Source organism: Leucoraja erinacea, chromosome 7 (genome assembly GCF_028641065.1).
Source record: "Leucoraja erinacea ecotype New England chromosome 7, Leri_hhj_1, whole genome shotgun sequence".
Lineage (NCBI taxonomy): Eukaryota > Metazoa > Chordata > Chondrichthyes > Rajiformes > Rajidae > Leucoraja > Leucoraja erinaceus.
The window spans coordinates 43,119,829-43,143,936 of record NC_073383.1 but is presented as its reverse complement, the minus strand read 5'-3'; the positions used below and the strand labels follow the sequence as shown (position 1 = coordinate 43,143,936).

General features: G+C 44.6%; 1 protein-coding gene across 1 annotated transcript in view; it reads left to right on the top strand.

Moving 5' to 3' along the window:
• Positions 1-24,108, top strand: part of LOC129698926 (protein mono-ADP-ribosyltransferase PARP12-like) — a 56,230-nt gene that overhangs the window by 1,371 nt on the left and 30,751 nt on the right. The window contains exons 2-4 of the mRNA XM_055638379.1: positions 11,197-11,332; positions 14,784-15,084; positions 18,572-18,673. Of these exons, the coding sequence (XP_055494354.1) occupies positions 11,197-11,332; positions 14,784-15,084; positions 18,572-18,673 (539 nt within the window). The remainder of the gene's footprint in view (positions 1-11,196; positions 11,333-14,783; positions 15,085-18,571; positions 18,674-24,108) is intronic.

Sequence of the window (24,108 nt, the reverse complement as noted above, 5' to 3'; positions counted from 1 at the left end):
AAGCAACGCAGCGAAGGGGTGTTAACTTGGGAACACTGAGGTAGTGTTGTTCTTGTCGGGCAGCAGGGTAAAGAGTAGAAAAGGACAAAGTGCTGGAGTAAATTAGCAAGTCAGGCAGCATCTCCGGAGAACATGAATAGGTGACATTTCGGGTCGAGACCCTTCTTCAGGAGCAGGCTAAGGTTACAACACTACCCCTGACATAAAGTTAAACAATAGTGTGTGGTACACAAAAATGCTGGAGAAACTCAGCGGGTGCAGCAGCATCTATGGAGCGAAGGAAATAGGCAACGTTTCGGGCCGAAACCCTTCTTCAGACAATAGTGTGTTTACCTTTATAACCTTTAAATCCCCTGTTGCCAATATCCTGCATCGGATTGTGCCATTGGCAACAGGAAAGGTGAGTCATCCTCCTGAGTCAACCGCAGTGGTTGCAACATTTTAATTTAAATTCAACAAAACTTTTCAAAAACAAAACCAAAACAAAAGCTTAAAAAAGCAGATGAGCCAGAGGGACTGCAGATGCTGTAATCTGGAGCAATGACATTTGACAGGCATATGGAGTCTGGTTGGGCAGGAGGAGGGATGGAACTGGGAGGCAGTCCAGCTCTCCCTGCTACATCGTGCAATCCGGTGCACTGTAATAATAATAATATATTTTATTGTCATTGCACATAAGTGCAACGAGATTTGGTATGCAGCTTCCATCCAATGTCATAACTTAAATAACTAATAAAATTTAGATTTCGATACCCCGAGAACATGGTTTGTAAAAGGACATTACTGAAGTGCAGATGTGTCTGTGTGACGTGACCATCCGAGGGAGTCCATGGGGGGTGGGGAGCACTCAGCAGGGCCGGTTCAGAGCCGCTATAGCTCTGGGAATGAAGCTGTTCCTGAGTCTGGAGGTTCGGGCGTAGAAGACGTTGTAACATCTGCCGGAGGGAAGTATTTCGAACAGTCCATTACAGGGGTCTGACGGCCTTCCTGAGGCACCGTGTGTGGTAAATGCCCTCCAAGGCTGGTAGCTGTGTCCCAATAATGCACATGGGGGATTGTGACTTATAAATCTGGTTGAAATTTTTATAATCAAAATTGTTTCCAAGTGCAAATTCATAGACATTGTCTACAGAGACATCAGCAAAGCCCTTAAGGTTGTGCATGGTTGGCTGCTTTGGAAGGCTAGATCACATGGGATCCAGGGAGAGCTAGCTGAATGGATAGATAATTGGCTTAATGGAAGGATGATGGTGGAAGGTTGTTTATCAGACTGGTGCCTTGGGGATTGTTGCTTGGTCCATTGCTGTTTGTGGTTTATATCAACAATTTGGATGAGATTGTGCATCAAGACATGATTAGTAAGTTTGGAGATGACGCTAAAGTGGGTGGTATGAAGGTATCGTCAATAATGAAGATGGTGTTCAAAAATTATAGGAGGATCTTGATTAACTGGGCAAGTCTGCTGAGGAATGGCTAATGTTGTTTAATAAAGATAAATGTGAGGTATTGCTCTTTGGGAAGTCAAACCCGGGCAGGATCCTGGGCAGTGAACGATAGGGTCCTGAGAAGTGTAGAGCAGAGAAAACTAGGAGTACAGGTAATGGTTCCCTGAAAATGATACTGAAGGTAGATAGGGTGGTAAAGAAAATGTGGTACATTGGCATTCAGGGATTGAGTATGTTGGGATGTGATGTTATAGTTTACCAGATGTTGGTGAGGCTGCATCTCACCCCTCTCACCCTGGCCCCAAACTCTTTGAATCACTTCCCTCTGGAAGGTGACTCCAGACTGTCAAAGCTGCCACAGCCAGACATAAAAACAGTTTTTTTTCCACGAGTAGTAGCTCTACTCAAAAACCAAAAATCTGTAGCCTCCTTTTGCTCTGGTATTTCATTTAATTCACATGTTTAATTGATAATGTTTTCTTATCAATGTTTTTGATGTTTTATGTGTCATTCCTAGTTGTCACTATGTTGTGTTGTTACTTGCAGGTAGAGCACCGAGGCAAATTCCTTGTATGGTAATATACTTGGTCAATAAACCTATGTATTCATTCATTCATCCATTTGCAGTCTTGTGTTCAGTTTTGGTCACCCTGGTACAAGAAGAATGTCATTAAGCTTGAATGGTAGGGAATTGAAGAATTGAAGAATTGGTAAATGGTAGGGAATTGAAGAATACAGTTGAACAGAGGGATCTGGGTATAACCGTGCATAGTTCCTTGAAGGTGTAATCTCGTATAGATAGGGTGGTAAAGAAAGCTTTTGGTATGCTAGCCTTTATAAATCAGAGCTTTGAGTATAGAAGCTGGGATGTAATGTTAAAATTGTACAAGGCATTGGTGAGACCAAATCTGGTGTACAATTTTGGTCGCCCAATTATAGGAAGGATGTCAACAGAATAGAGAGAGTACAGAGGAGATTTACTAGAATGTTGCCTGGGTTTCAACAACTAAGTTACAGAGATAGGTTGAATAAGTTAGGTCTTTATTCTCTGGAGCGCAGAAGGTTAAGGGGGGACCTGATAGAGGTCTTTAAAATGATGAGAGGGATAGACAGAGTTGATGTGGACAAGCTTTTCCTTTTGAGAATAGGGAAGATTCAAACAAGAGGACATGACTTCAGAATTAAGGGACAGAAGTTTAGGGGTAATATGAGGGGGAACCTCTTTACTCAGAGAGTGGTAGTGGTGTGGAATGAGCTTCCAGTGGAAGTGGTGGAGGCAGGTTCATTGGTATCATTTAAAAATAAATTGGATAGGCATATGGATGAGAAGGGAATGGAGGGTTATGGTATGAGTGCAGGTAGGTGGGACTAAGGGGAAAAAAGTTGTTCAGCACGGACTTGTAGGGCCGAGATGGCCTGTTTCCGTGCTGTAATTGTTATATGGTTATAAGGAATGAGTGCAGAGAAGATTTTGCCAGGAATTGATGGCCTGAGATATAGAGAGAAGTTGAGTTATCTAGTACTTTATTCCTTGGACAGCAAGAGGCTTGAGGGATTATCTTATAGAGGTGTATACAATGAGATGTACTTTTACCAGAGTAGGGAATTCAAGAACTAGAGGACATCGGTTTAAAGTGAGAGGAGAAAGATTTAATAGGAACCTGAGGGGGGACATTTTCACACAGTGAGTGGTGAGTATATGGAATGGGCTGCCAGAGAAGTTAGTTTATGTTCATTAGTTACCGGAGCAGAATTAGGCCATTTGGACCATTAAGTTTACTCTGCCATTCAATTACGGCTGATTGATCTTTCCTTCTCAGCCCCATTCTCATGCCCTCTTCACATAACCCCTGATACTAGTACTAATCAATAATCTGTCACTCTGCCTTAAAAAATATATTAATTGGCTTGGCCTCCGCATCCTTCTGTGGCAATGAATTTCACAGATTTGCCACCCTCTGACTAAAGAAATTCCTCCATCTCCTTTCTAAAGATAAATCCTTTTATTCAGATGCTATGACCTCTGATTCTAGACTCTCCCACTAGTGGAAATATCCTCTTCACATCAACTCTATCCAGGCCTTTCACTATTCAGTAAGTTTCAATGAGGGGGCCCCTCATCCTCCTAAACTTCAGCGAGTATAGGCCCAGTGCCGTCAAATGCTCATCTGTTAAACCAATCATTCCTGTGATCATTCTCGTAAACCACCTCTGGGCCCTCTCCAACGCCAGCACATCCTTCCTCAGATTTGGGGAAAACTGCTTACAATAATCTAAATGCGGTCTGATTTATATCCTAGTCTTCTCAAAATAAATGCTAGCATTGCATTTGCCTTCCTTACTACCAATTCAACTTGCAAATTAACTTTTTGGAAAACCTGTACCAGCACTCTTTGGACCTTTGTACCAACAATTTCTGAAGTCTCTCCCCATTTAGAAAATAGTTGTGAAAATAGTCTTTGTTCCTACTACCAAAATGCATGACTTGACACTTTGCTATGCGGTATTCCATCTCCCACTTCTCAGACCACTCTCTCAACCCGTCCAAGTCCTTCTGCAGAGTTCCTGCTTTCTCTTCACCACCTACCTCTCTATCCCTACACGTATCATCTGCAAACTTGGGAACGAAGCCTCCAGATGTCATTTGTGCCCTTTAGCCAGGTTACTGTTTGGGGGTCTGTAAATAACCCCTGTCGGGTCTTTTTACCCTTGGAGTTTCAGGTAGCTGAGGCAGGTATTATAACGACATTAACAAAACATTTGGACAAGTCCATCGATAGGAGTGATATGGGCCAAATGTGCACAGATAGTACTAGAATAGAAAGGCATCTTGGTAGGCATGGACAAGTTGAGCTGAAGGGCCTATTTCTGTTGTTTGTGACTATTGAAAAACAGAGAGGAAAGGTAACCAGTCTTGACAGTTTGATGCTAGTTACAGGGAAGTTAATGAAATATATTACAGAGAGTTTGATGAAGCAGTTGGGCAAGAATAAACCGGTGGGAGAGAGGCAGTAAGGATGACTTAATGGTGTGTCATATGCATATCATACAACCAACTCATGACTAATCCAGTTAAAGTTTCCAGAGATTATTGCTGAATGAATAGAAAGTCATCTATTGGACTTCCAAAAGACACTGGATTATGTACAGTTAGGGAGGCGCAATGGTGCAGCACTCCGGGTTCGATCATGACCTCGGGTGCTGTCTGTATGGAATTTGCCTGTGAAACTCCCTGTGATCACGTGAGTTTCCTCAGGGTACTTTGATTTCCTCCCAGAGCAGGATGAGTGAACCAAGGAATTGTGAAGGGAGTGGTCTCTGTGGAAGGTGGGAAGGGATGGAGATGAGAAGATGTGATTAGTGGTGGGATCATATTGGAGGTGATGGACATTTACTACATACACTATTGTTGAGTTGTTTGCAAGGTCCATGCCCTCAAATGAAAAATTGGCTGCTCAATTGAGGAAGTTCCCTTTGAGAAGTAGATATGTTCACAAGGGCGGCAGTAGCTTTCCCAGGGACCAGAGAGGAGAGGGACAGTTCGCTGGTGAACTATTTGCGGAGCATAGGCGGTCGGGCTGAAGACAAACTGAGGTGAGGCGGTCACACTGCGAGAATAAAGAGGGACCTGGAGGGGTTGGGGGGCGAGGATAGGGTGAGGGAAGAAGGTGCTGACAATAAAAAAGGGACCATCGGGACTCTAACATGGCTCTCACTTCACTTTTTTTTCTCTGTTTCCAGCCGGGCAACCTAGGCAGCTTTGTAGGTTGTCAAATGACAGTTTAGGTGGTCATTTAAGACGGTTTGCATGACGCGTGCCATATTGTGCTCGGACAAAGTGCATAGTTACCAGTTGGAATTATGCTCAATGGAGCATTCACATATTAGTTCTGCTTCAAATGAAGTCACAAACTAAACATATTCACCAATCAAGACATGATATACCGCAATGACATGCAGCAAAATTATAATACAGTATCTCAACTCTTTTTACACGTTGCAATGAATGCAATTTCTATTATTTCTTTCCACTTCCAAACAAAAATGTGATTGGATTATTCAGCGTATGATCAACCTTGGTGAGACCAAGTGCAGGCTTGGCGATCGCTTCGCACAACACCTCCACTCTGTTCGCAATAACCAACCTGATCTCCCGGTGGCTCAGCACTTCAACTCCCCCTCCCATTCCGAATCCAACCTTTCTCTCCTGGGCCTCATCCATGGCCAGAGTGAGGCCCACCATAAATTGGAGGAGCAGCACCTCATATTTCGCTTGGGCAGTTTACACCCCAGCGGTATGAACATTGAATTCTCCAATTTCAGGTGCTTTCTCCCTCTCCTCCCATTCCCAGCTCTCCCACAGCCTACTGTCTCCGCTCCGCATCTTCCTTTCTTTTTCCCATTCTCCCCCCCCCCGACATCAGTCTGAAAAGAGTATCGACCCGAAACGTCGCCTATTCCATCGCTCCATAGATGCTGCCTCACCCGCTGATTTTCTCCAGATTTTTTGTCTACTAACGGGTTCCCACCACTGGCCACATCATCCCATCTCCTCCCCTGTTGGCTTTCCGCAGAGACAGCTCCCTCCGTAACTCCGTGGTCAATTTGCCCCTTCCCACCCAAGATACCCCCTTTCCTGGCACATTCCCTTGCAACTTCAGGAAATGCTAGACTTGTTGCTTTACCTCCCCCCTTGACACCATTCAAGGACCCAAGCAGTCTTTCCAGGTGCGGCAGAGGTTCACCTGCACCTCCTCCAACCTCATCTATTGCATACGCTGCTCTAGATGTCAGCTGCTCTACATCGGTGAGACCAAGCATAGGCTTGGCGATCGCTTCGCCCAACACCTCCGCTCGGTTCGCAATAACCAACCTGATCTCCTGGTGGCTCAGCTCTTCAACTCCTCCCATTCCGAATCTGACCTTTCTGGCCTGGGCCTCCTCCATGGCCGGAGTGAGGCCCACCGTAAATTGGAGAAGCAGCACCTCGCATTTCGATGGGCAGTTTACACCCCAGCGGTATGAACATTGACTTCTCCAATTTTAGGTAGTCCCTGCTTTCTCCTCCCCTTCCTACCTCCCCCTCAGCCCACTGTCGCCGCCTCTTCCTTTCTTCTTCTTGCCCCCCCACCCTCACATCAGTCTGAAGAAGGGTCTCGACCCGAAACGTCGCCAATTTCCTTCGCTCCATAGATGCTGCCTCACCCGCTGAGTTTCCCCAGTATTTTTGTCTACCCATTCACACAAGTTCTGTTATCCCACTTACTTCACCCACTCCCTACACATTAGGGGCAATTTTACAGAGACCAGTTAACCTACAAAGCCAATGCGTCTTTGGGATGTGGGAGGAAATCCACATGCTTGCAGGGAGAATGTGCAAATTCAACACAGACAGTGCCCGAGGACAGGATTGAATACAGATCTCTGGCGTGTGAGGCAGCAAGTTCACCAGCTGTCCACTATATTTTGTTTTCCAACAGACAAAAAATTATACGTTGATAAGTTTGGTTACTAAAAAAAAATGAAACTATCCATTTTCAGTCTTAAATCTCTAAGTGACTCTATGTCCCCCTTTACAGCTACTGTATGTTTTAATTCAGTTCAAAACTATGGGGCAGTACATTGGCCATAAAGTTGCTGCCTAAAAGTGCCAGAGACCCGGAATTGATCCTGAATATGGGTGCTGGCTGAATGGAGTTTGCTCCTTTTCCCTTTGATCGCATGGGTTTTCTCTGGGTGCTCTTGTTTCCTTCCACATTCCAAAGGTGTGCAGGAACCTTTTTCAGACCTAACCCGAAACGTAATATTTTCCTTTTGTCCAGAGATTGTGTCTGACTTGTTGAGTTACTCCAGCTGTTTGTGTCTATCTTCAGTTCAAACCAGCATCTACAGTACCTTCGGGGAGACACACACACACACACACACACACACACACACACACACACACACACACACACACACACACACACACACACACACACACTAATATAGTCATATATAAATATACACTGTTTTGCTTTCTCATTTATAACATTGATTACAGAGTACTATGTTTCTGTTGTGTTGCTGCAAGTAAGGATTTCATTGTTCTTACTGGGACATGAGAGAATAAAACACTCTTGAGTCTTGACTTGCGTCGCTAATGTGTGGAATAGAACTAGTGTACGGGTGGTCGGCGTGGACTCGATGGGCCTGTTTCCACGCTGTATCTTTAAATTAAACTAAAAACACTAAAACCAGAGGAAATATAAAGAAGGGTCTCTACCAGAAACATCACCCAATTTCTTCTATCCAGAGATGCTGGCTGTTCCATGGAGTTCCCCCGCATAATTAAAGCATGGAATAGTCTTCACCCTACCATAGTTACCCAACCAGATGCAACTAAATTTAAAGTAGCTCTTTTTTTCCCCCAAGAACCCTTTTTTGCTTGTCCAAGTCAAGTCAAGAGTTTTATTGTCATGTGCCCCAGATAGGACAATAAAATTCTTGCTTGCTGCAGTGCAACAGAATATGTAAATGTAATACAGAACAGGAGATAAATGTTCAGTGTGTCTATATACCATAGACCATATATATACACAGTAAATAAACAGATAAAGTGCAATAGGCTTAAGAAGGAACTACAGATGCTGGAAAATCGAAGGTAGACAAAAATGCTGGAGAAACTGGAGGTCTTTATTCTCTGGAGCGCAGAAGGTTAAGGGGGGACCTGGTAGAGGTCTTTAAAATGATGAGAGGGATAGACAGAGTTGATGTGGACAAGCTTTTCCTTTTGGGAATAGGGAAGATTCAAACAAGAGGACATGACTTCAGAATTAAGGGACAGAAGTTTAGGGGTAATATGAGGGGGAACTTCTTTACGCAGAGAGTGGTGGCGGTGTGGAATGAGCTCCCAGTGGAAGTGGTGGAGGCAGGTTCATTGGTATCATTTAAAAATAAATTGGATAGGCATATAGATGAGAAGGGAATGGAGGGTTATGGTATGAGTGCAGGCAGGTGGGACTAAGGGGAAAAAAAAATTGTTCGGCATGGACTTGTAGCGCCGAGATGGCCTGTTTCCGTGCTGTAATTGTTATATGGTTATATGGTTAAACTCAGCGGGTGAGGCAGCATCTATGGAGCGAAGGAAATAGGCAACGTTTCGGATCAAGACCCTTCAGAAGAAGAAGAAGGGTCTCGACCCGAAACGTTGCCTATTTCCTTCGCTCCGCTGAGTTTCTCCAGCATTTTTGTCTACCTTCTAAGTGCAATAGACTGTTATTTTTCAGTTTGGTGGTGGTGGGTCCACTCTAATTTAAATTCCATTTGGAATATTTTTGGAGGACCAGGAAACCAAGTTGCAAGAGTTACTCCAGCTTCAGGGAGTGATTCTGCGTTGGTTTTCATCGTTCGCGGCGACCGGACAGCAATGGCCGCAAGATCTCCCAAAATGCAAACGGAGGAAGAAAGTGCCCGGCGCCAACCAGTTGCCATGGCAGTGCGCATGTGCAGGGCGGCCGATGATGTGCTTGCCGTGATTGTGCCCATGAGGAAATATCTTCCATATAATATTAAAACTGTGTGGCTGCTGGCTTGCTGCCGGCTGGCTGTGTGTGTTTCTGCCTGACTTGTGGCTGCCAGCCTTTGATTCGTTGCTAAGCCAACGTGAGACCCAGAAACGCCGAGTTTTTTTCCATTTCGGTAGAGATTTCACTTTTCATTCCAAGTATCCACTCATTAAATTTTGTCGTGTTTATGTACACTTTTTTATTATAAAATTCTTCTTCCCCCCCCCCCCCCCCCACTCACTCATTTTGTTACTTCCTGCTGGCCAGCGACCATAACGGCTGCTGGCGCCCGCATCTCGCCTCAAAGACGCAATTTAAAAACAGCCGCACTGCTGATTCCTGAGCCGCTTGAGTTGGAGGACCACGTCTGGGGGCTACGGGTAGGGAACGGCTGCGTTGGGGGAGCAGACCCAACGGGTCTGCACTTGGTCTAGTTATACAATAGAATTGCTCAGATGGTAACTTTTGTGTGAGGAACTTATGTTAAGTTGCAAGAGAAGGACTTGGGAGCTGGGGTTTTCAGAAATACATGTCTCCTCAAAGAAATAAATTGCAAAGAACACACACAGGAGAATAGATGGCTTATCATAACATAGAAAAGTTGATCTGAAAAGGCATAGCTTTGTTTGCTTTGAAGCTGCTATAACGCTGTCAGATGTTGTATTTGGTTTAGTTTGGTGTTGAGAATATAGGTTATTGATGAGGTTTCTTCTCAGGACATGGGCATCGTTTGCCCTTTCTTTGTGACACATCTTTGAGCTCGGGTGTGTCATAAAGGGGATTTATGGATGTTTATGTTGGGTCTTAGGCAGAAAGGCTAGATAATAGTCTGTGATCTGGTTTGTGCTGTTTAAATGTATTTATGTTGAGACAGGAAATAAGCCATAGGTGATGGTTGTGTGACTTTTGTATAAGGGTGATTTCTTATGTTTATAGAAAACTGAGAAAGTAACTCTGTTTTGATAATCTTCCATTTGCTGTGTGGAATGCTATTAATTAGATAGAAGTGGGAGGTTGCCTTCGTGTAGCTGGGGCTGAGAATTGTAGAAATAACTTAAGTCCTTACCACTTTGTGAGAATGGGGCAAAACTCGTATTTAATCCATAAGTAACTGTATTTTAATTATGTAGTTGTAGGGAAATTATTTGTGAAGTGTATTGTGTTTTAATTAGGATTGTAAGTATTAGACTTTGTTGAAATATGAGGTTTTAGAAATAACTTTATTTTCCAAAAGTAAAAATATATGTAGTGTGTGATTGCTGTATGATGTGTATTTTATATTCTGAGAGGTGGTCTCTGAGAATTAATTTTATATTTCAGTGGTTTTACTTCATTGAAATAAAATGATTTTGAGCAAAGAGATTAAAGAAAACCACAGAGGGAGCAAGGGTTGTAAAGAGGCCAGAAAGGGGAAAATTATGTGACTATAAGTGTTGTCAATCACTGGAAAGGATTTAGTTGATTGGTTAATACAAATAAGCTAAATATATGGTAAACCATAATGATTGGTTAATAGTTTGCCACTCCTTCTGTACCATAATTGTCTAATACCTATATAATGTGTTGCGTTTGTACCAATGTCAGTAGCTCTTTCGATCTGCCCCAGAGTCTCCAGCTCTGTGTTGGAAGGTTTAAAGAATTATTCAGCGCTGTCAGAATAAAGAATCTATTTCAACAGCAAGAGTTTGAATCAAATTTTCTTGAATTGGAAAGACAAAATAACTCAGTTTAACACGCAGGTGGAGGGTGTGCAGGCCGTGGCAGTGCGCATGTGCAAGGCAGCCAGCCATGCCGGCGGATAAGGAGGAGGCGGAGATGCGGATGGCGGGCGGAGACGGAGAGTGACAGAGAGAGAGAGAGAGATAGAGAGGAGGACCTGCTCAGAGTTGAACGATAGGTGTCCCGTGTGCTTGCCAAGCCGGGCAAAATGGTACGGCTTTTAGGTTGTCCGGCTGGACTGTAGGTGGCCATTGGCACCCGTTCATTTCGAGCCCTATCTAACGAGTACTTCGTGGCGACTCTTTATGTACTTTGTATTATATGCACAAACAACTAATTTCACAATACCTCAGTGCCTGTGACAATAAAGTATAATTGAATCATTTAATCTTTTATCCCTGGAGAACAGCTTAAGAATAAAGAAAGACATAAGGCACTACCGACTTTGAAAAAATATTCAGCCTTTTCTATGTGTTCCTTTTCAGAATTACCTGCAATTCCTCACATGATATCCATTCTCCCCACAACTTTCCTATCCTGCGTTCGAACAATCTTCAACACCTGAATGTGATGCAATTGCGCCAGATTCTGCTGCAGAATGATGCATCCCTCTTACCTGAGGTATGAGGTTTTGTTACTGCTCGCTTGAATTGATCTATAATGGTCGCTGCTGCAAAGTCCTGTCAATTCCTGCATGGGGGCTAGAGAGAGATATAGTGACATGTGATATAATTAATATTGAAAGGCTTGGCTTGATCCTAATTCAGCCCCAGGTGTTTCGCTTGTATATTTCCATACTGTACTCAGATCCCCCCTTCATCCAGACCGATAAATCTCAGATCTCTACACTCCTCCAGTTTGGCTCCTTGTTCATTCTTTATTTTTGTCCTTTAACTTCAGCTATCCAAGCTGGAGGAACTAGAATATCCTTGTAAGTGGGAGGGGGAAAAAAAGGAAGGATAGGGAGGGAGAGAGAACGAGGGAGGCTTCCAAAATGGCTTCTACATCATCATCTGGTGCTAAAAGCAGGAAGCAGCCGTTCAAACAGCAGTTTACAAAGAGATGGCAATGAATGCACTGTCAATTGGTAGCATAGTTGTGCATTCTTGTACTCTTAAGGGCCTGTCCCACGAGCATGCGACTCCATTTGGCAAGCGCGACCTAAAGGGCCGGTCCCACCAGCATGCGCCTGCATGCGGCAAGCACGACCTAACGTGGTCGATTGAGCCGTACGGCCTCGCGGGGCCGTTCCCACTTCGATCGCCGGAGCCGTATGGAGTTGTGCGGAGCCGGTCCCGACATCGCGCGGGGCTCCGAAAAATGGACTATGTTTAAAAATTCCGCGCGGCAATGGCCTGCCGGCCCGCAGCCGCCTCGATGCCATACGCACCGCCTTGACGGGCATACGCAGCCGCCTCAACGCCGTGTCACTCGCTCTACCTCCGCGCGGCTCCCGCTTCTGGTTAGGTCGTGCTTGCCACATGCAGGCGCATGCTGGTGGGACCGGCCCTTTTGGTCGTGCTTGCCGCATGCAGGTCGCATGCTCGTGGGACAGGCCCTTTTGGTCGAGCTTGCCGCATGCAGGTCGCATGCTCGTGGGACAGGCCCTTAACATGGGTATGACCGCACATAAATAAAATAACACTTGTTTTAGCAAAATGGCACCCTGCAAAAATACTGATTTCCTCAGCAAAATACTGATTTTCAAGTACAAGAATACTGAAATGCTCTGACAAAACTTGGCAGCTCTGATAATTGGAGTGCATTCTGCAGTAGTGGGGGGAATTAATGTTTTGGGTTCTGAGGTGTGAGGTGAAGTGGACTGCTTTGTTCCTGGATAATTCATAGAGTCATGTGGCACAGACCTCCACTGAGTCTGCGCTGACCATCACGCACCCATTTTACACTCATCCTCCACTCATCCCATTGTAAACATATTCCTTCATCTTCCCCCAGATTTTACCAATCACGTGAGTGAGATTTACTGTGGCCAGTTATAGCTTTCTATCTCGCTTATATTTGGAATGTGGGAGGATATCGGAGCACCACTGAGAGCATAGGCAGTCACAGGGAGAACGTACAAACAGTGCCAGTCAGGATTAAACCAGGGTCACTGGCCTGTGAGGCAGCAGCCCCACCAATGTGGCAATGACTTGAGCTTCTTTAGTATTCTTGGAGTTGCAGGCAGGCAGATCATATTCCATTGTACAACTGTGTGGCTTGCTTGAACATTTCAGAGGGCATTTAACAATTAACCTTAAGGCAGCATGGGAGGTGTTGAGGGCGATGGCAGTCATCATTCTACTCTTTCTAGTCATCATTATTAAAACATGGTTGTTTTCCAAATTTCTGTTTAGTAAATGAATTAATACTCCATGATGGGATTTGAACACAGCTCTGGGTTCAGGTGACCTAATTATTCAATTAGTAATCTAACTGTTGCATTAGCATCACCACCTTTAGATACTTGTACAGTTTTGATACTAATAAAAGGCCTATTTTAGTTGACCTAATAATCAGTTCAACTAAGCAAGTCCTGATAGATGGGCTTAAACTTTTCTTTATGTAATTGACTGTGTATCATGCAATCAACTAAGGATAGATTAAACATGCCTATGTACTTGAGCTGTTGATTGGAGGAAGAATGTTAATCATTTTTGGTTGCTATGGAGCTACTTTTAGGAGTCAATGCTGTTTGTTAATACTTTCTAAATTCCTTTATGTTTTGTAAATGACATATTGAATGATGCAAGTATTAATGCAGAATAACTGCATGGTTGAAACTTGAAGTAAAACAGAAAGTGTTCGAAATCCTCAGCAGATTAACTAAGGATGAAAGTTACTGACCTAAAACAAATGTTTTTTGTTGTACCTCGGTACACGTGACAATAAATGCCTCACCTGCTGTGCACTTCCACCATTTTCTGTTTTACATTTGGATTTTGTATATAATTTTCCTATTTTGTTATTTAACCATCTCCGTATAGATTAATGCCTTGAAATATCGACAGGGATTTCCCCAGGTTTGGATCTGTAATACGGGGATTTAGTAGGATCGCACTTATCTCCTAAACCATAAGGCTGTGGATTCCTTTATTAGAGCCAGGCTGACTCTTGTTAGGAGTGCTGCACCTTGAGGAATGTTTTCTTTGACCAATCTTTTCTTAGACCAATGGGGAGACACTCTCCACCACTTCTCCATGACGATGCCATTTATGTTGCACATTCCTTAAACCATTACATTGTCTTTAAAATGCCTGACAGAGGTAGTCATTGGTTTATTTTCCCATCGGTTGCAATGAAGACTCAACCTTAACAACCCCAGGATGTCCCAGAAGAACCAATTAAGTAATTTGTAATGGGCCTGTCCAACTTGGGCAACTCGTTAGGCGACAGCACATACGACAACACCTGCGTCAACCTACGGCAGCAAAAATTGTCGCCACTGTCACCGAAAACGTTTCAACATGGTGAAAATTTTGCGGTAGTCGCCCAAAAAAACGCTTAACTGGGACAGGCCCATAAATGAAGCCTCCAATGTAAACATAGAATAGTGGAACTATTACTGCACAGCAGTAATAGTTCAACCTATCTAGCCCATGTTGGCTTCTTGTATACAACCTTGCTTCTCTCTGTATTATCTCTCCCAATAATGTAACAATGCACGGAGCCCACTACCACAACTGGTATCTAGATAATGTACAGGCAATGTGCTATATTGATTTTGGTTGAAGGATAAATATCAGTTTGAATGCCAATGAGAACTCACCACCTGCTCTTGACAGTGGATTCTACCCGAGAAATTGAACATCCCATCTTCAGGATAATACCATCTGAGAAGGGACAATCTCAAAGCCATGTTTTATTTCAGCTGACCAAAACAGCTAGCGAGCACAGGTAAAGTGCACCCAGGCAGACATATGTCCCCTTCTCTGCAGCCTTCAGTGGGGGGCTGCTGTTACATGTTCAGTGTATTAATGTTCTGTAATGTGTTGGTTGGACATGTTTCTATCTATGTTTCTGTGACATATGTGCATATTTCAGACTCTCGTTTGTCAATTATCTTTTGCAGATTTGTGTGTTCTACAACAAGGGCCGTGGACAGTTTGGCAGCTGTACCTTCAAGGATCAGTGCACCAGGCTTCATGTCTGCCTCCATTTTGTCCAGGGCACCTGCAAGTTTGGGGCACATTGCAAACGCTCTCATTATTTCCAGGATAATAGCACATCATCTATTCTGGATAATCTGAGCATGGAGCTGATCAAATGCATGCCTCAAATCTATCAAAACCTGTACAACATCAAAAATTACAAGGCCAGCAAAGGTGAAGCAAGTGAGAAAAGCCAACACTCCATGACTGCAGCTCTGGCAGGTCTGTGCAAACACTAGACATCACTAAAAATAGGAAGGAAGTATCAAATAATTGGGTCGGCAAAGAGAATATTGATTGATTTCATTGGAATTAAACAGGGACAGAAGTTATGCTGCTTGATGTCCACTCACATCAAATAGGAAACCTGTCTTTGGTGTTGGGTAAAGTACATCATTACTTTTTTGTATTGTTTTTTTTTCGTTTTTGTCTAGTTATGTTTTTGGTTTTTAGGCTGTGTTTATGTGGGGAGGGGGGTGGGGGGTGAAACGGGGGCTGCTGTCACTCCCTTCGGGGGAATACGACCTTTTTGTCGTATCCCCCCTTCTTTGCCTCCGTCTACACTGAGGCCTAGCGGGAGCCGGCGACCTCTCGGGACTCTGGAGGCAGCTGACAGGACTCGTCCTGGGCTGGCTCCCGGCCCAGCCCGGGATGGAACGGTGCTCCCGTGAGAGCGGCATGGTGAGGGGCTGGAGTGGCCCAGCCCGAGGGAGGAACGGCACTCCCGTCGGAGTGGCCCAGCCCGAGGGAGGAACGGCACTCCCGCTGGAGTGGCCCAGCCCGAGGGAGGAACGGCACTCCCGCTGGAGTGGCCCAGCCCGAGGGAGGAACGGCACTCCCGCTGGAGTGGCCCAGCCCGAGGGAGGAACGGCACTCCCGTCGGAGTGGCCCAGCCCGAGGGAGGAACGGTACTCACGTGAGGGCGATCCGGTCCGGGGGCTGGGACGGTGCTCCGGTGGCTGGGACGACGTTCTGGCGGCGGTGTCCAGAGTCCTGGGTTCAGCCGCGGGCCGGCGGCTGCGTGTGCTGGACTGGAGGTGCGGCGGCTTCGACCACCCCGGGCCGCAGTGTTTGAACCGGCCCGTTCGCGGGGTTCGGTGAGCTGCGGGACTGTTTGTACCATCGCCCGGTGGGGAATCGCCTCAGCGCAGAGGGAGAGACTGCAACCCTAAGATTTTTGCCTCCACCACAGTGAGGAGGTGTTTGGAGGACTCACTGTGGTGGAAGTTAATTTGTGTTTATTGTTGTTATTATTGTATCATTGTATGTATGACTGCAGGCACGAAATTTCGTTCAGACCGTAAGGTCTGAATGACAATAAAGGAAATTCAATCATAAGGAGACGAGGATTGGATAAGTTCAGCATGATATCAAAGGTCTGTTAAATTCATGGGAAGATTGTTGGTATTTGGCTCTTATTTCCTTTAGTGTAAAAGATTAAGGGATGAGCTAAATGAGTTATTTCTGGTGATTTGGATGTTTTCTTCTATTGCATATATTTATTTTGCTGGGAAGTCCTGTGGAAATGGATATCTGTTCAGGAAATGGGCTGCTGGGAGCAGCGAGAAAGTAACTCTCCATACCAGAAATCAGAAACATTATACTCAATTCCAACTGAGGCTGAAGAACATTTGAATCCTGATTGGGTGATGTGTGTGAAGAGTATTGAGGGGTTTAAGATATTTACCTGAGGTAAATAGGGTTGCAGTTGGGTCTAATGGAATGGTGAAACTAGACGTTTATGAATGGTCTCACATGTGCACTGCAGTGTAGTGGGACTTTAGGGATCAGAAAAAAAAAATTCAATGATGGGATCATTTCAGTGATGCAGACAACAATTTAGAGTCATAGAGTCTAAATTGTAACATGGAAACAAACCCTCAGCCTGACTCGTCCATAATAAACCAAGATACCCATCTAAGTGAGGCCAATTTGCCCACGTTAGTGCCAGATCCCTCAAAACCATTCCTATTCATATAACCATAAAAATGTTGTTATAGTATCTATTCAACATCATAATCCCATCTAAACTCATTTCGAACTCCCGGACCTAGGAATTAGTACCCACTCTGCCACTGGATCTATGACTTCCTTACCCACAGACCAATAAGGATAGATCCATGGTTACACAAAAAAGCTGGAGAAACTCAGCGGGTGCAGCAGCATCTATAGAGCGAAGGAAATAGGGTAGATCCATAATGCGGATAGATGACAACATCTCCTCTACAATAATTTTCAATATTGACTTTGTGCAAGGATTTGCTTTCAGTTCCCTACTATATTCAAGAGAGTAGAAGAGAGAGTCAAGAATGTTTTATTGTCACGTCCTGAAATGGAACAATGACATTCTTGAGCAGCAGCGCACAGATATGTACTGTCAACATAGCACTCTGGATAGATAGGTAGTGCTACGTTGACAGTACATATCTGTGTGCTGCTGCACAAGAATGTTATTGTTCCATATATGTATATATATATATATATTATAAATATATATAAACTAAAACTCTGATCTTGTTATCTTCTGGTTTACATTGTTTTTCTATTTGCGTAAAAACAAGATAGCGCTATGATTTTTCGCCACCTTACTCACTATTCTCCTGTGCTGCAAGTGCAATGAGTTTTGTTCCAATTGATGGTATATTTTAAAAGTTACTTAGGTTTAAAATTCTTAAAAACCGCGCATGCACAGATTGGTCCCTCCTGGCAGTCACCACCATGGCCGGGACGGCGACGACCCTTCCTGCACCAACGCCACACTGATTGGCCGCGTCTGCTATCAGTCACCGGCGGCACCCGCCTAGCCTCAGTTGCCCGGCGCCTCGGTCAGCAGCGGCCGAAGGGGATGGTCACTGTTGCCGGAGTGCAGGGCCACGTGAGAGGAAGAGAGGGAGAGGTGAGGGAGGAATTAGGGGAGGGTGAGAGTGCATAGATCCTGGGGAGGTGAGGAGGGAGAATGGTGGGGGATAGGGGAAGATGGGAGTGGGGATTGGCGGGGGGTAGGGAGAAGAGTTATGGAGGGAGGGTGTGACTGAGGGTAGAGGAAAGGGGGGTGAAGGAGGGATTGGGGGAGGAGAAGGGAAAGAAGAGGGAGGGCGAAGAGGAGGGGGAGGAAGTGCTGGGGGATGAGGAGAAATGAGCCATGCCTGTGAAGTTGGGGGCTATGCGTGAGTGGTAGAATATTGCATTGGGGAATGGGTTGCATTGGGGGAACGGGTGAGTGGTGGAATATTGTGTTGGGGGAGCCTGCACTTAGTCTAGTTTGACAGTTGGGAGCAGTATTTGACAGTGGTTATAACAGCAGGACGGTTAACTCCTAAAGATTTATAGTCCTTAGCAAATTAACATCGGAGAAGAGATGGGCAAAATTATTTTTATTGTGATCTGAAATGCATTGTCTACATATGCAGATTCAATAATAACTTCTGAAAAATAATTATATAAATACTAAATATGTAGGACTTTGGGGAAATGCAGGATGTTGAGACTCAAGTGGTGAGCTCTTTCAGATAACAGGCACAGTTAATGGCTTTCTTCTGGCATAAGCACAGTTTAATGGCTTTCTTCTGAGCTTGGGGTTCTGTTAAATGGTCTGAATTAACTTTGGTGAAAGGGCTGCTCAGGAATCGCTCTCCATTTTTAGAATAATTGTAGATCAGCAGTTCAGCTGAATGTTTGAGGTTGACTCTTTATGATTTATCACCCACAGGGAGGAGATCTCAATCCCGACTCTCTTCAAGCAACTCGAGTGATGATGCGGCCAGTGAGGAGATTTGCCTCTATTTTGTCTGGAAGAATTGTAGTTTTAAAGGTACTAAAGTCCGAACAGGATCGATCTCCGAAGCAGGAAAATTAATTCTGCCCACTGCATAAAAACGGTGTTTTTCCAAAGGAAGCCAGTTATAGCCAGTCATACACTGTGGAAACAGGCCCTTGGACCCAACTTGCCCACACCAGCCAATATGTCCCAGCTACACTAGTCCCACCTGCCTGCTTTTGGCCCATATCCCTCCAAACCTGTTCTATCTAACCTTGTCTAATTGTTTCTTAAACGTTGCGATAGTCCCGACCTCAACTACCTCCTGTGGCAGCTTGTTCCATACACCCACCACCTTTTGCAGGAAAAAGTTACCTCTAAGATTCCTATGAAATCATTTCCCCTTCGCCTTAAACTTGTGTCCTCTAGTCCTCAAGACCCCAATTCTGGGTAAGAGACTGTGCATCTACCCGATCTCTTCCTCTCATAATTGTATACACCTCTATAAGATCACCCCTCATCCTCCTACACTCCAAGGAATAGAGTCCCAGCCTACTCAACCTCTCCCTATAGCTCAGACCCACGAGTTCTGTCAACATCCTCATAAATCTGCCCTGTATCCTTTCCAGATTGGCAACATCTTTCCTATAACATTGTACCCAGAACTGAATACAATACTCTAACCTTGACCTCACCAACGTCTTGTATAACTGCAACATGACCTCCCAACTTCTATACTGAATACTTTGACTAATGAAATCCAATGTGCCAAAAGCCTTTTTGACCACCCAATCTACCTGTGACTCCACCTTCAAGGAACTATGTGTCTGTACTCCTAGATCCCTCTGCTCGACAGCCCTACCATTCATGTGTAGGTCCTGCACATGTTAGACTTTCTAAAATGCAACACCTCATTTCTCTGTATTAAATTCCATCAACCATTCCTCAACCCACATGGCCAACTGATCAAGATCCTGCTGCAATTTTTCACACCCATCTTCACGATCTGCAATACCACCCACTACTGTATCATCTGCAAACTTGCTAATCTAGTTGAAGGGACACTTTACATTTGTGTGGATGGTCCCATCCCAAATCTACACTTGTTCTTTCAATTTTCTAGAAAAATATTTCACTAAGTGAGACATGAAGTTAGATTTTTAAAAGAAAGTTTAACTGCATATGATAATCCTATTCAACCTAATCCAAATCTAACCATTGGGTGGCGCAGCAGTTAAGCTTTTGCCTTGCAGCACCAGAGATCCGGATTCAATCCTGACTCTGGGTGCTGTATGTACAGAGTTTGTACATTCTCCCTGTGACTGCGTGGATTTTCACCGGGTACTCTGGTTTCCTCCCACACTCCAAAGATGTGCAGGTTTGTAGGTTAATTGGGTTCTGTAAATTGCCTCTAGTGTTTAGGATAGTTTTAGTGTACGGGGTCAGCATGGACCAGGTGAGACAAAGTCAAGTCAAGTCAAGTCAAGTCAAGTCAAGTTTATTTGTCACATACACATACGAGATGTGCAGTGAAATGAAAGTGGCAATGCTCGCGGAACAACAAAACAACCAAACAAATTATAAACACAATCATAACACACATATTATTTTACATAATAAATAATAGAAGGAAAAACGTTCTGTACAGTTAGTCCCTGGTGAGAAAGGCGTTTACAGTCCGAATTGCCTCTGGGAAGAAACTCCTTCTCAACCTCTCCGTTCTCACTGCATGGCAACGGAGGCGTTTGCCTGACCGTAGCGGCTGGAACAGTCTGTTGCAGGGGTGGAAGAGGTCTCTCATGATTTTGTTTGCTCTGGAGTTGCACCTCCTGTTGTATAGTTCCTGCAGGGGGGGTGAGTGAAGTTCCCATAGTGCGTTCGGCCGAACGCACTACTCTCTGCAGAGCCTTCTTGTCCTTGGCAGAGCAATTCCCGAACCAGATGGTAATGTTCCCGGACAAGATGCTTTCCACCACCGCTGCGTAGAAGCACTGGAGGATCCTCGGAGACACTCTGAATTTCCTCAATTGCCTGAGGTGGTAAAGGCGCTGCCTTGCCTTACTCACCAGTGCTGAGGCGTGTGATGACCATGTCATATCCTCAGAGATGTGGACTCCCAGATATTTAAAACAGTTCACCCTATCCACAGGATCCCCATTTATACTCAATGGAGTGTACGTCCTCGGATGATGTGCCCTCCTAAAGTCCATGATCAGCTCCTTCGTTTTTTTGATGTTCAAGAGGAGGCTGTTCTCCTGGCACCAGAGTGCTAGATCAGCCACCTCCTCCCGGTAGGCCCTCCTCCCAAAGGGCCTGTTTCTGCCCTGTATCTCTAAAGTTTAAAGTAAAGTTTAAAATCTCTCCCCACTTAATATAAATTGGCTTTAGGGTTGGATCTAGCATTATCTCAGGTAAATGTCAAAAGATCACAGAAATATACTTGAGGGATAGGGTATAGAAATTGAATTTTCACAGCCCTGTTAAACTGGCTTCAACAATAGGTTCTGTTAGAGTGAATATAATTGGATGGGGAATACGGTGGAGACATGTAACTCAATTCCTGCAATACAAGAGAGCAACAGCCACACTTGAAACGGATAAAGGCTTCTGAAGTCATCTCAAATTGGCAATACTGAGTTCCGCTGTATTCCTATTTGTGTCAGGATAGGTCACCAAGACTTTTCTTGTGCTGATGTTGCAATCATAACCTGTGAAATGTAAGGGATCATGTGAAATCATACAGCTTATATAAATGATGCATTCTGATGATTAGTAAGCTTCTCCTTCAATATTCAGTTGCCCTAAAGTCCTTCTCATGCTTTCAGACACACTTCAATTCCCCATGGACTGGTGTTCTTTTTACACCGGACTAATGTTAATTGGCTCAAAAGTTGGAATCTTGTCTCAACAGTAGAGTGGCTGTTGTGGTTGGAGGACTATCATCCCAGTCTTGGGACATCCCTACAGGAGATCATCAGGGCAGTGTCATCTTTAGCAGCTTCATCAATAATATTTCTTTCATTTAAGGGTCACGTGGGAATGTTAACAGATTATTGCACTTTGAACAATTCTATCTAATTCCTTAGCAAATGATTCGGAATGGGAGGGGTAGTTGAGTGCTGAGCCACCGAGAGATCAGGTTGGTTCGTGCGAACCGAGCGGAGGTGTTGGGCGAAGTGATCGGCAAGCTTACGCTTGGTCTCACCGATGTAGAGCAGCTGACACCTAGAGCAGCAGATGCAATAGATGAGGTTGGAGGAGGTGCAGGTGAACCTCTGCCTCACCTGGAAAGACTGCTTGGGTCTTTGGATGGAGTCAAGGGGGGAGGTAAAGCGAGAAGTGTAACATTTTCTGCAGTTGCAAGGGAAAGTACTAGGGGAGGGGGCGGTTTGGGTGGGAAGGGACGAATTGACCAGGGAGTTACGGAGGGAATGGTCTCTGCAGAAAGCCGAAAGGGGAGGAGATGGGAAGATGTGGCCAGTGGTGGGATCCCATTGGAAGTGGCGAAGATGTCCAAGGATTATCTGTTGTACGTGACGGCTGGTGGGATGGAAGGTGAGGACAAGGGGGACTCTGTACTTGTTATGAATGGGTGGGGATGGGGAGTGAGAGCGGAGCTACAGGATATAGAGGAGACCCTGGTGAGAACCTCATCTATAGTCGAAGAGGGAACCCCCGTTCCCTAAAGAATGAAACATCTTTGATGCCCTGGTTTGGAACACCTCATCCTGGGTGCAGATGCGGCGTAGACAGAGGAATTGGTAGTAGGGGATAGAGTCCTCATAGGAGGCAGGGTGGGAAGAAGTGTAAGAAGCAAGCCTCTTACAAGTTAGCATTATGAAGAAAGTTAATGTCATTACCATGATCAGGTACCTACCATCAATATTCTGTGGTTTACTCTTGTTTAGAAAGTTATCAAGAGTAGTTTGATAAATAGCAAAGCAAGTCAGAGGCTGGTTATGTTGTTGGAGTAAAGCCCCTGTCGCACTTGCGTGTCTCGTAGCGGCATTTATTAGCATTGAATGAGTTTTAAACTGTCGAGCAGGGGAGAAATTTGTCTTTGAATGCTAACACTAAAAGCATGTGAGAGTATTAGCCGGCACTTTACTTCATAGGTTCATGTCCAACAAAGGAACTAAATGTGTGAGGGAAGCTGATGCTCCCCCAAGCATGTAGTATTAGTGGTCAAGGCAAAGCTTGATTTCTGAGATCAGGTATCAGACGACTGGCATCGTGTTTTATTACAGAGGCAGAACATTGTTTAGTAACTCTGAAGGACATCCAGAAACTGGCAGCCTGTTGCAATCTGCAAACTACTGTACCCTTTACCTTTTGGTTAAAGTTGTTGGTTTTAGATGCAGCATATTTCACAATCTGGTGTTCCTGTTCATCTGAGATACACTGAGCAGTGGAAAGGAGCAACTTTTTTGCAATCATTTAAAAGTGGACCCTTGATGTACCCTCCTGTGACCTTGTACTTTGTCTTTTGATTTGTTTTACTTGTGCTATTAATCTGTTTAAGACCAAGGCAACTGTTCCTCTTCTGATGAGCTGAGCCTTGATGCTTTCATCGTTGGTCAGTCAGTTATCTTGGTTCCCTGCATGAAGAATTATTACTGCTGCCTTAACAATTCCTGGGTATATTAAATAGATGTTATAAAATTGTTTTGCACATATTTTCGATGTACCCAGCCCTTGTATCTCAAATCTTGTATTGAATTTGCAGAATTTAGTCATGGTGTTTATGTACTTTAAGTCAAACCAAAAAGGAAAACAAATCACAAACGTGTCTTAATACTAGTGTTGGAGTAAAGGGCCTGACCCACTGTACGAGGTCATTCAAGAGTTCTCCCGAGTTTCCCCTGATTTGAACTCGGAGAATTACGGTAATGGCCGTTCGTAGGTACTCGGGGCTCTCGTGGACATTTTTCACAGTGCTGAAAAAACTTCACAAGTTACCGCGTTTCCCGAGTATCTGCCGTTAGCATTACGAGCCGCTACGAGACATCAACAAGCTCCGACGTAGCTACTACGTACATTCTATGTACTTACCACGAGTTTGATTATTGAAAAACTCTGGAAAGCTCTTGAATTACCTTGTACAGTGGGACAGGGCCTTTAGTGTCATACAGCAAGGAAACAGGCCCGTTGGTTCACTGAGTCCCTGCCGACTATCACCACCCATCTATACCAATCCTAAACTTTTATTCTACCCACATTCTCATCAACTCCCCTCTATTCCTCGCCCACATGCTGGGGGCAATTTACAGCTGGCAATTAACCTACCAACACGCATGTCTTTGGAAGATGGAAGGAAACCAGAGTTCCCAGGAGAAACCCATGCAGTCATAGGGATAACATATAAACTCCATCCAGGTAGCATCCAAGGTCGGGATTGAGCCTGGCACTGTGAGGTAGCGGCTCTACTTCCTGCGCCACTGTGATCCGAAAGAAATGACCTATACCAATAATTCTGAAGATTAACAGAG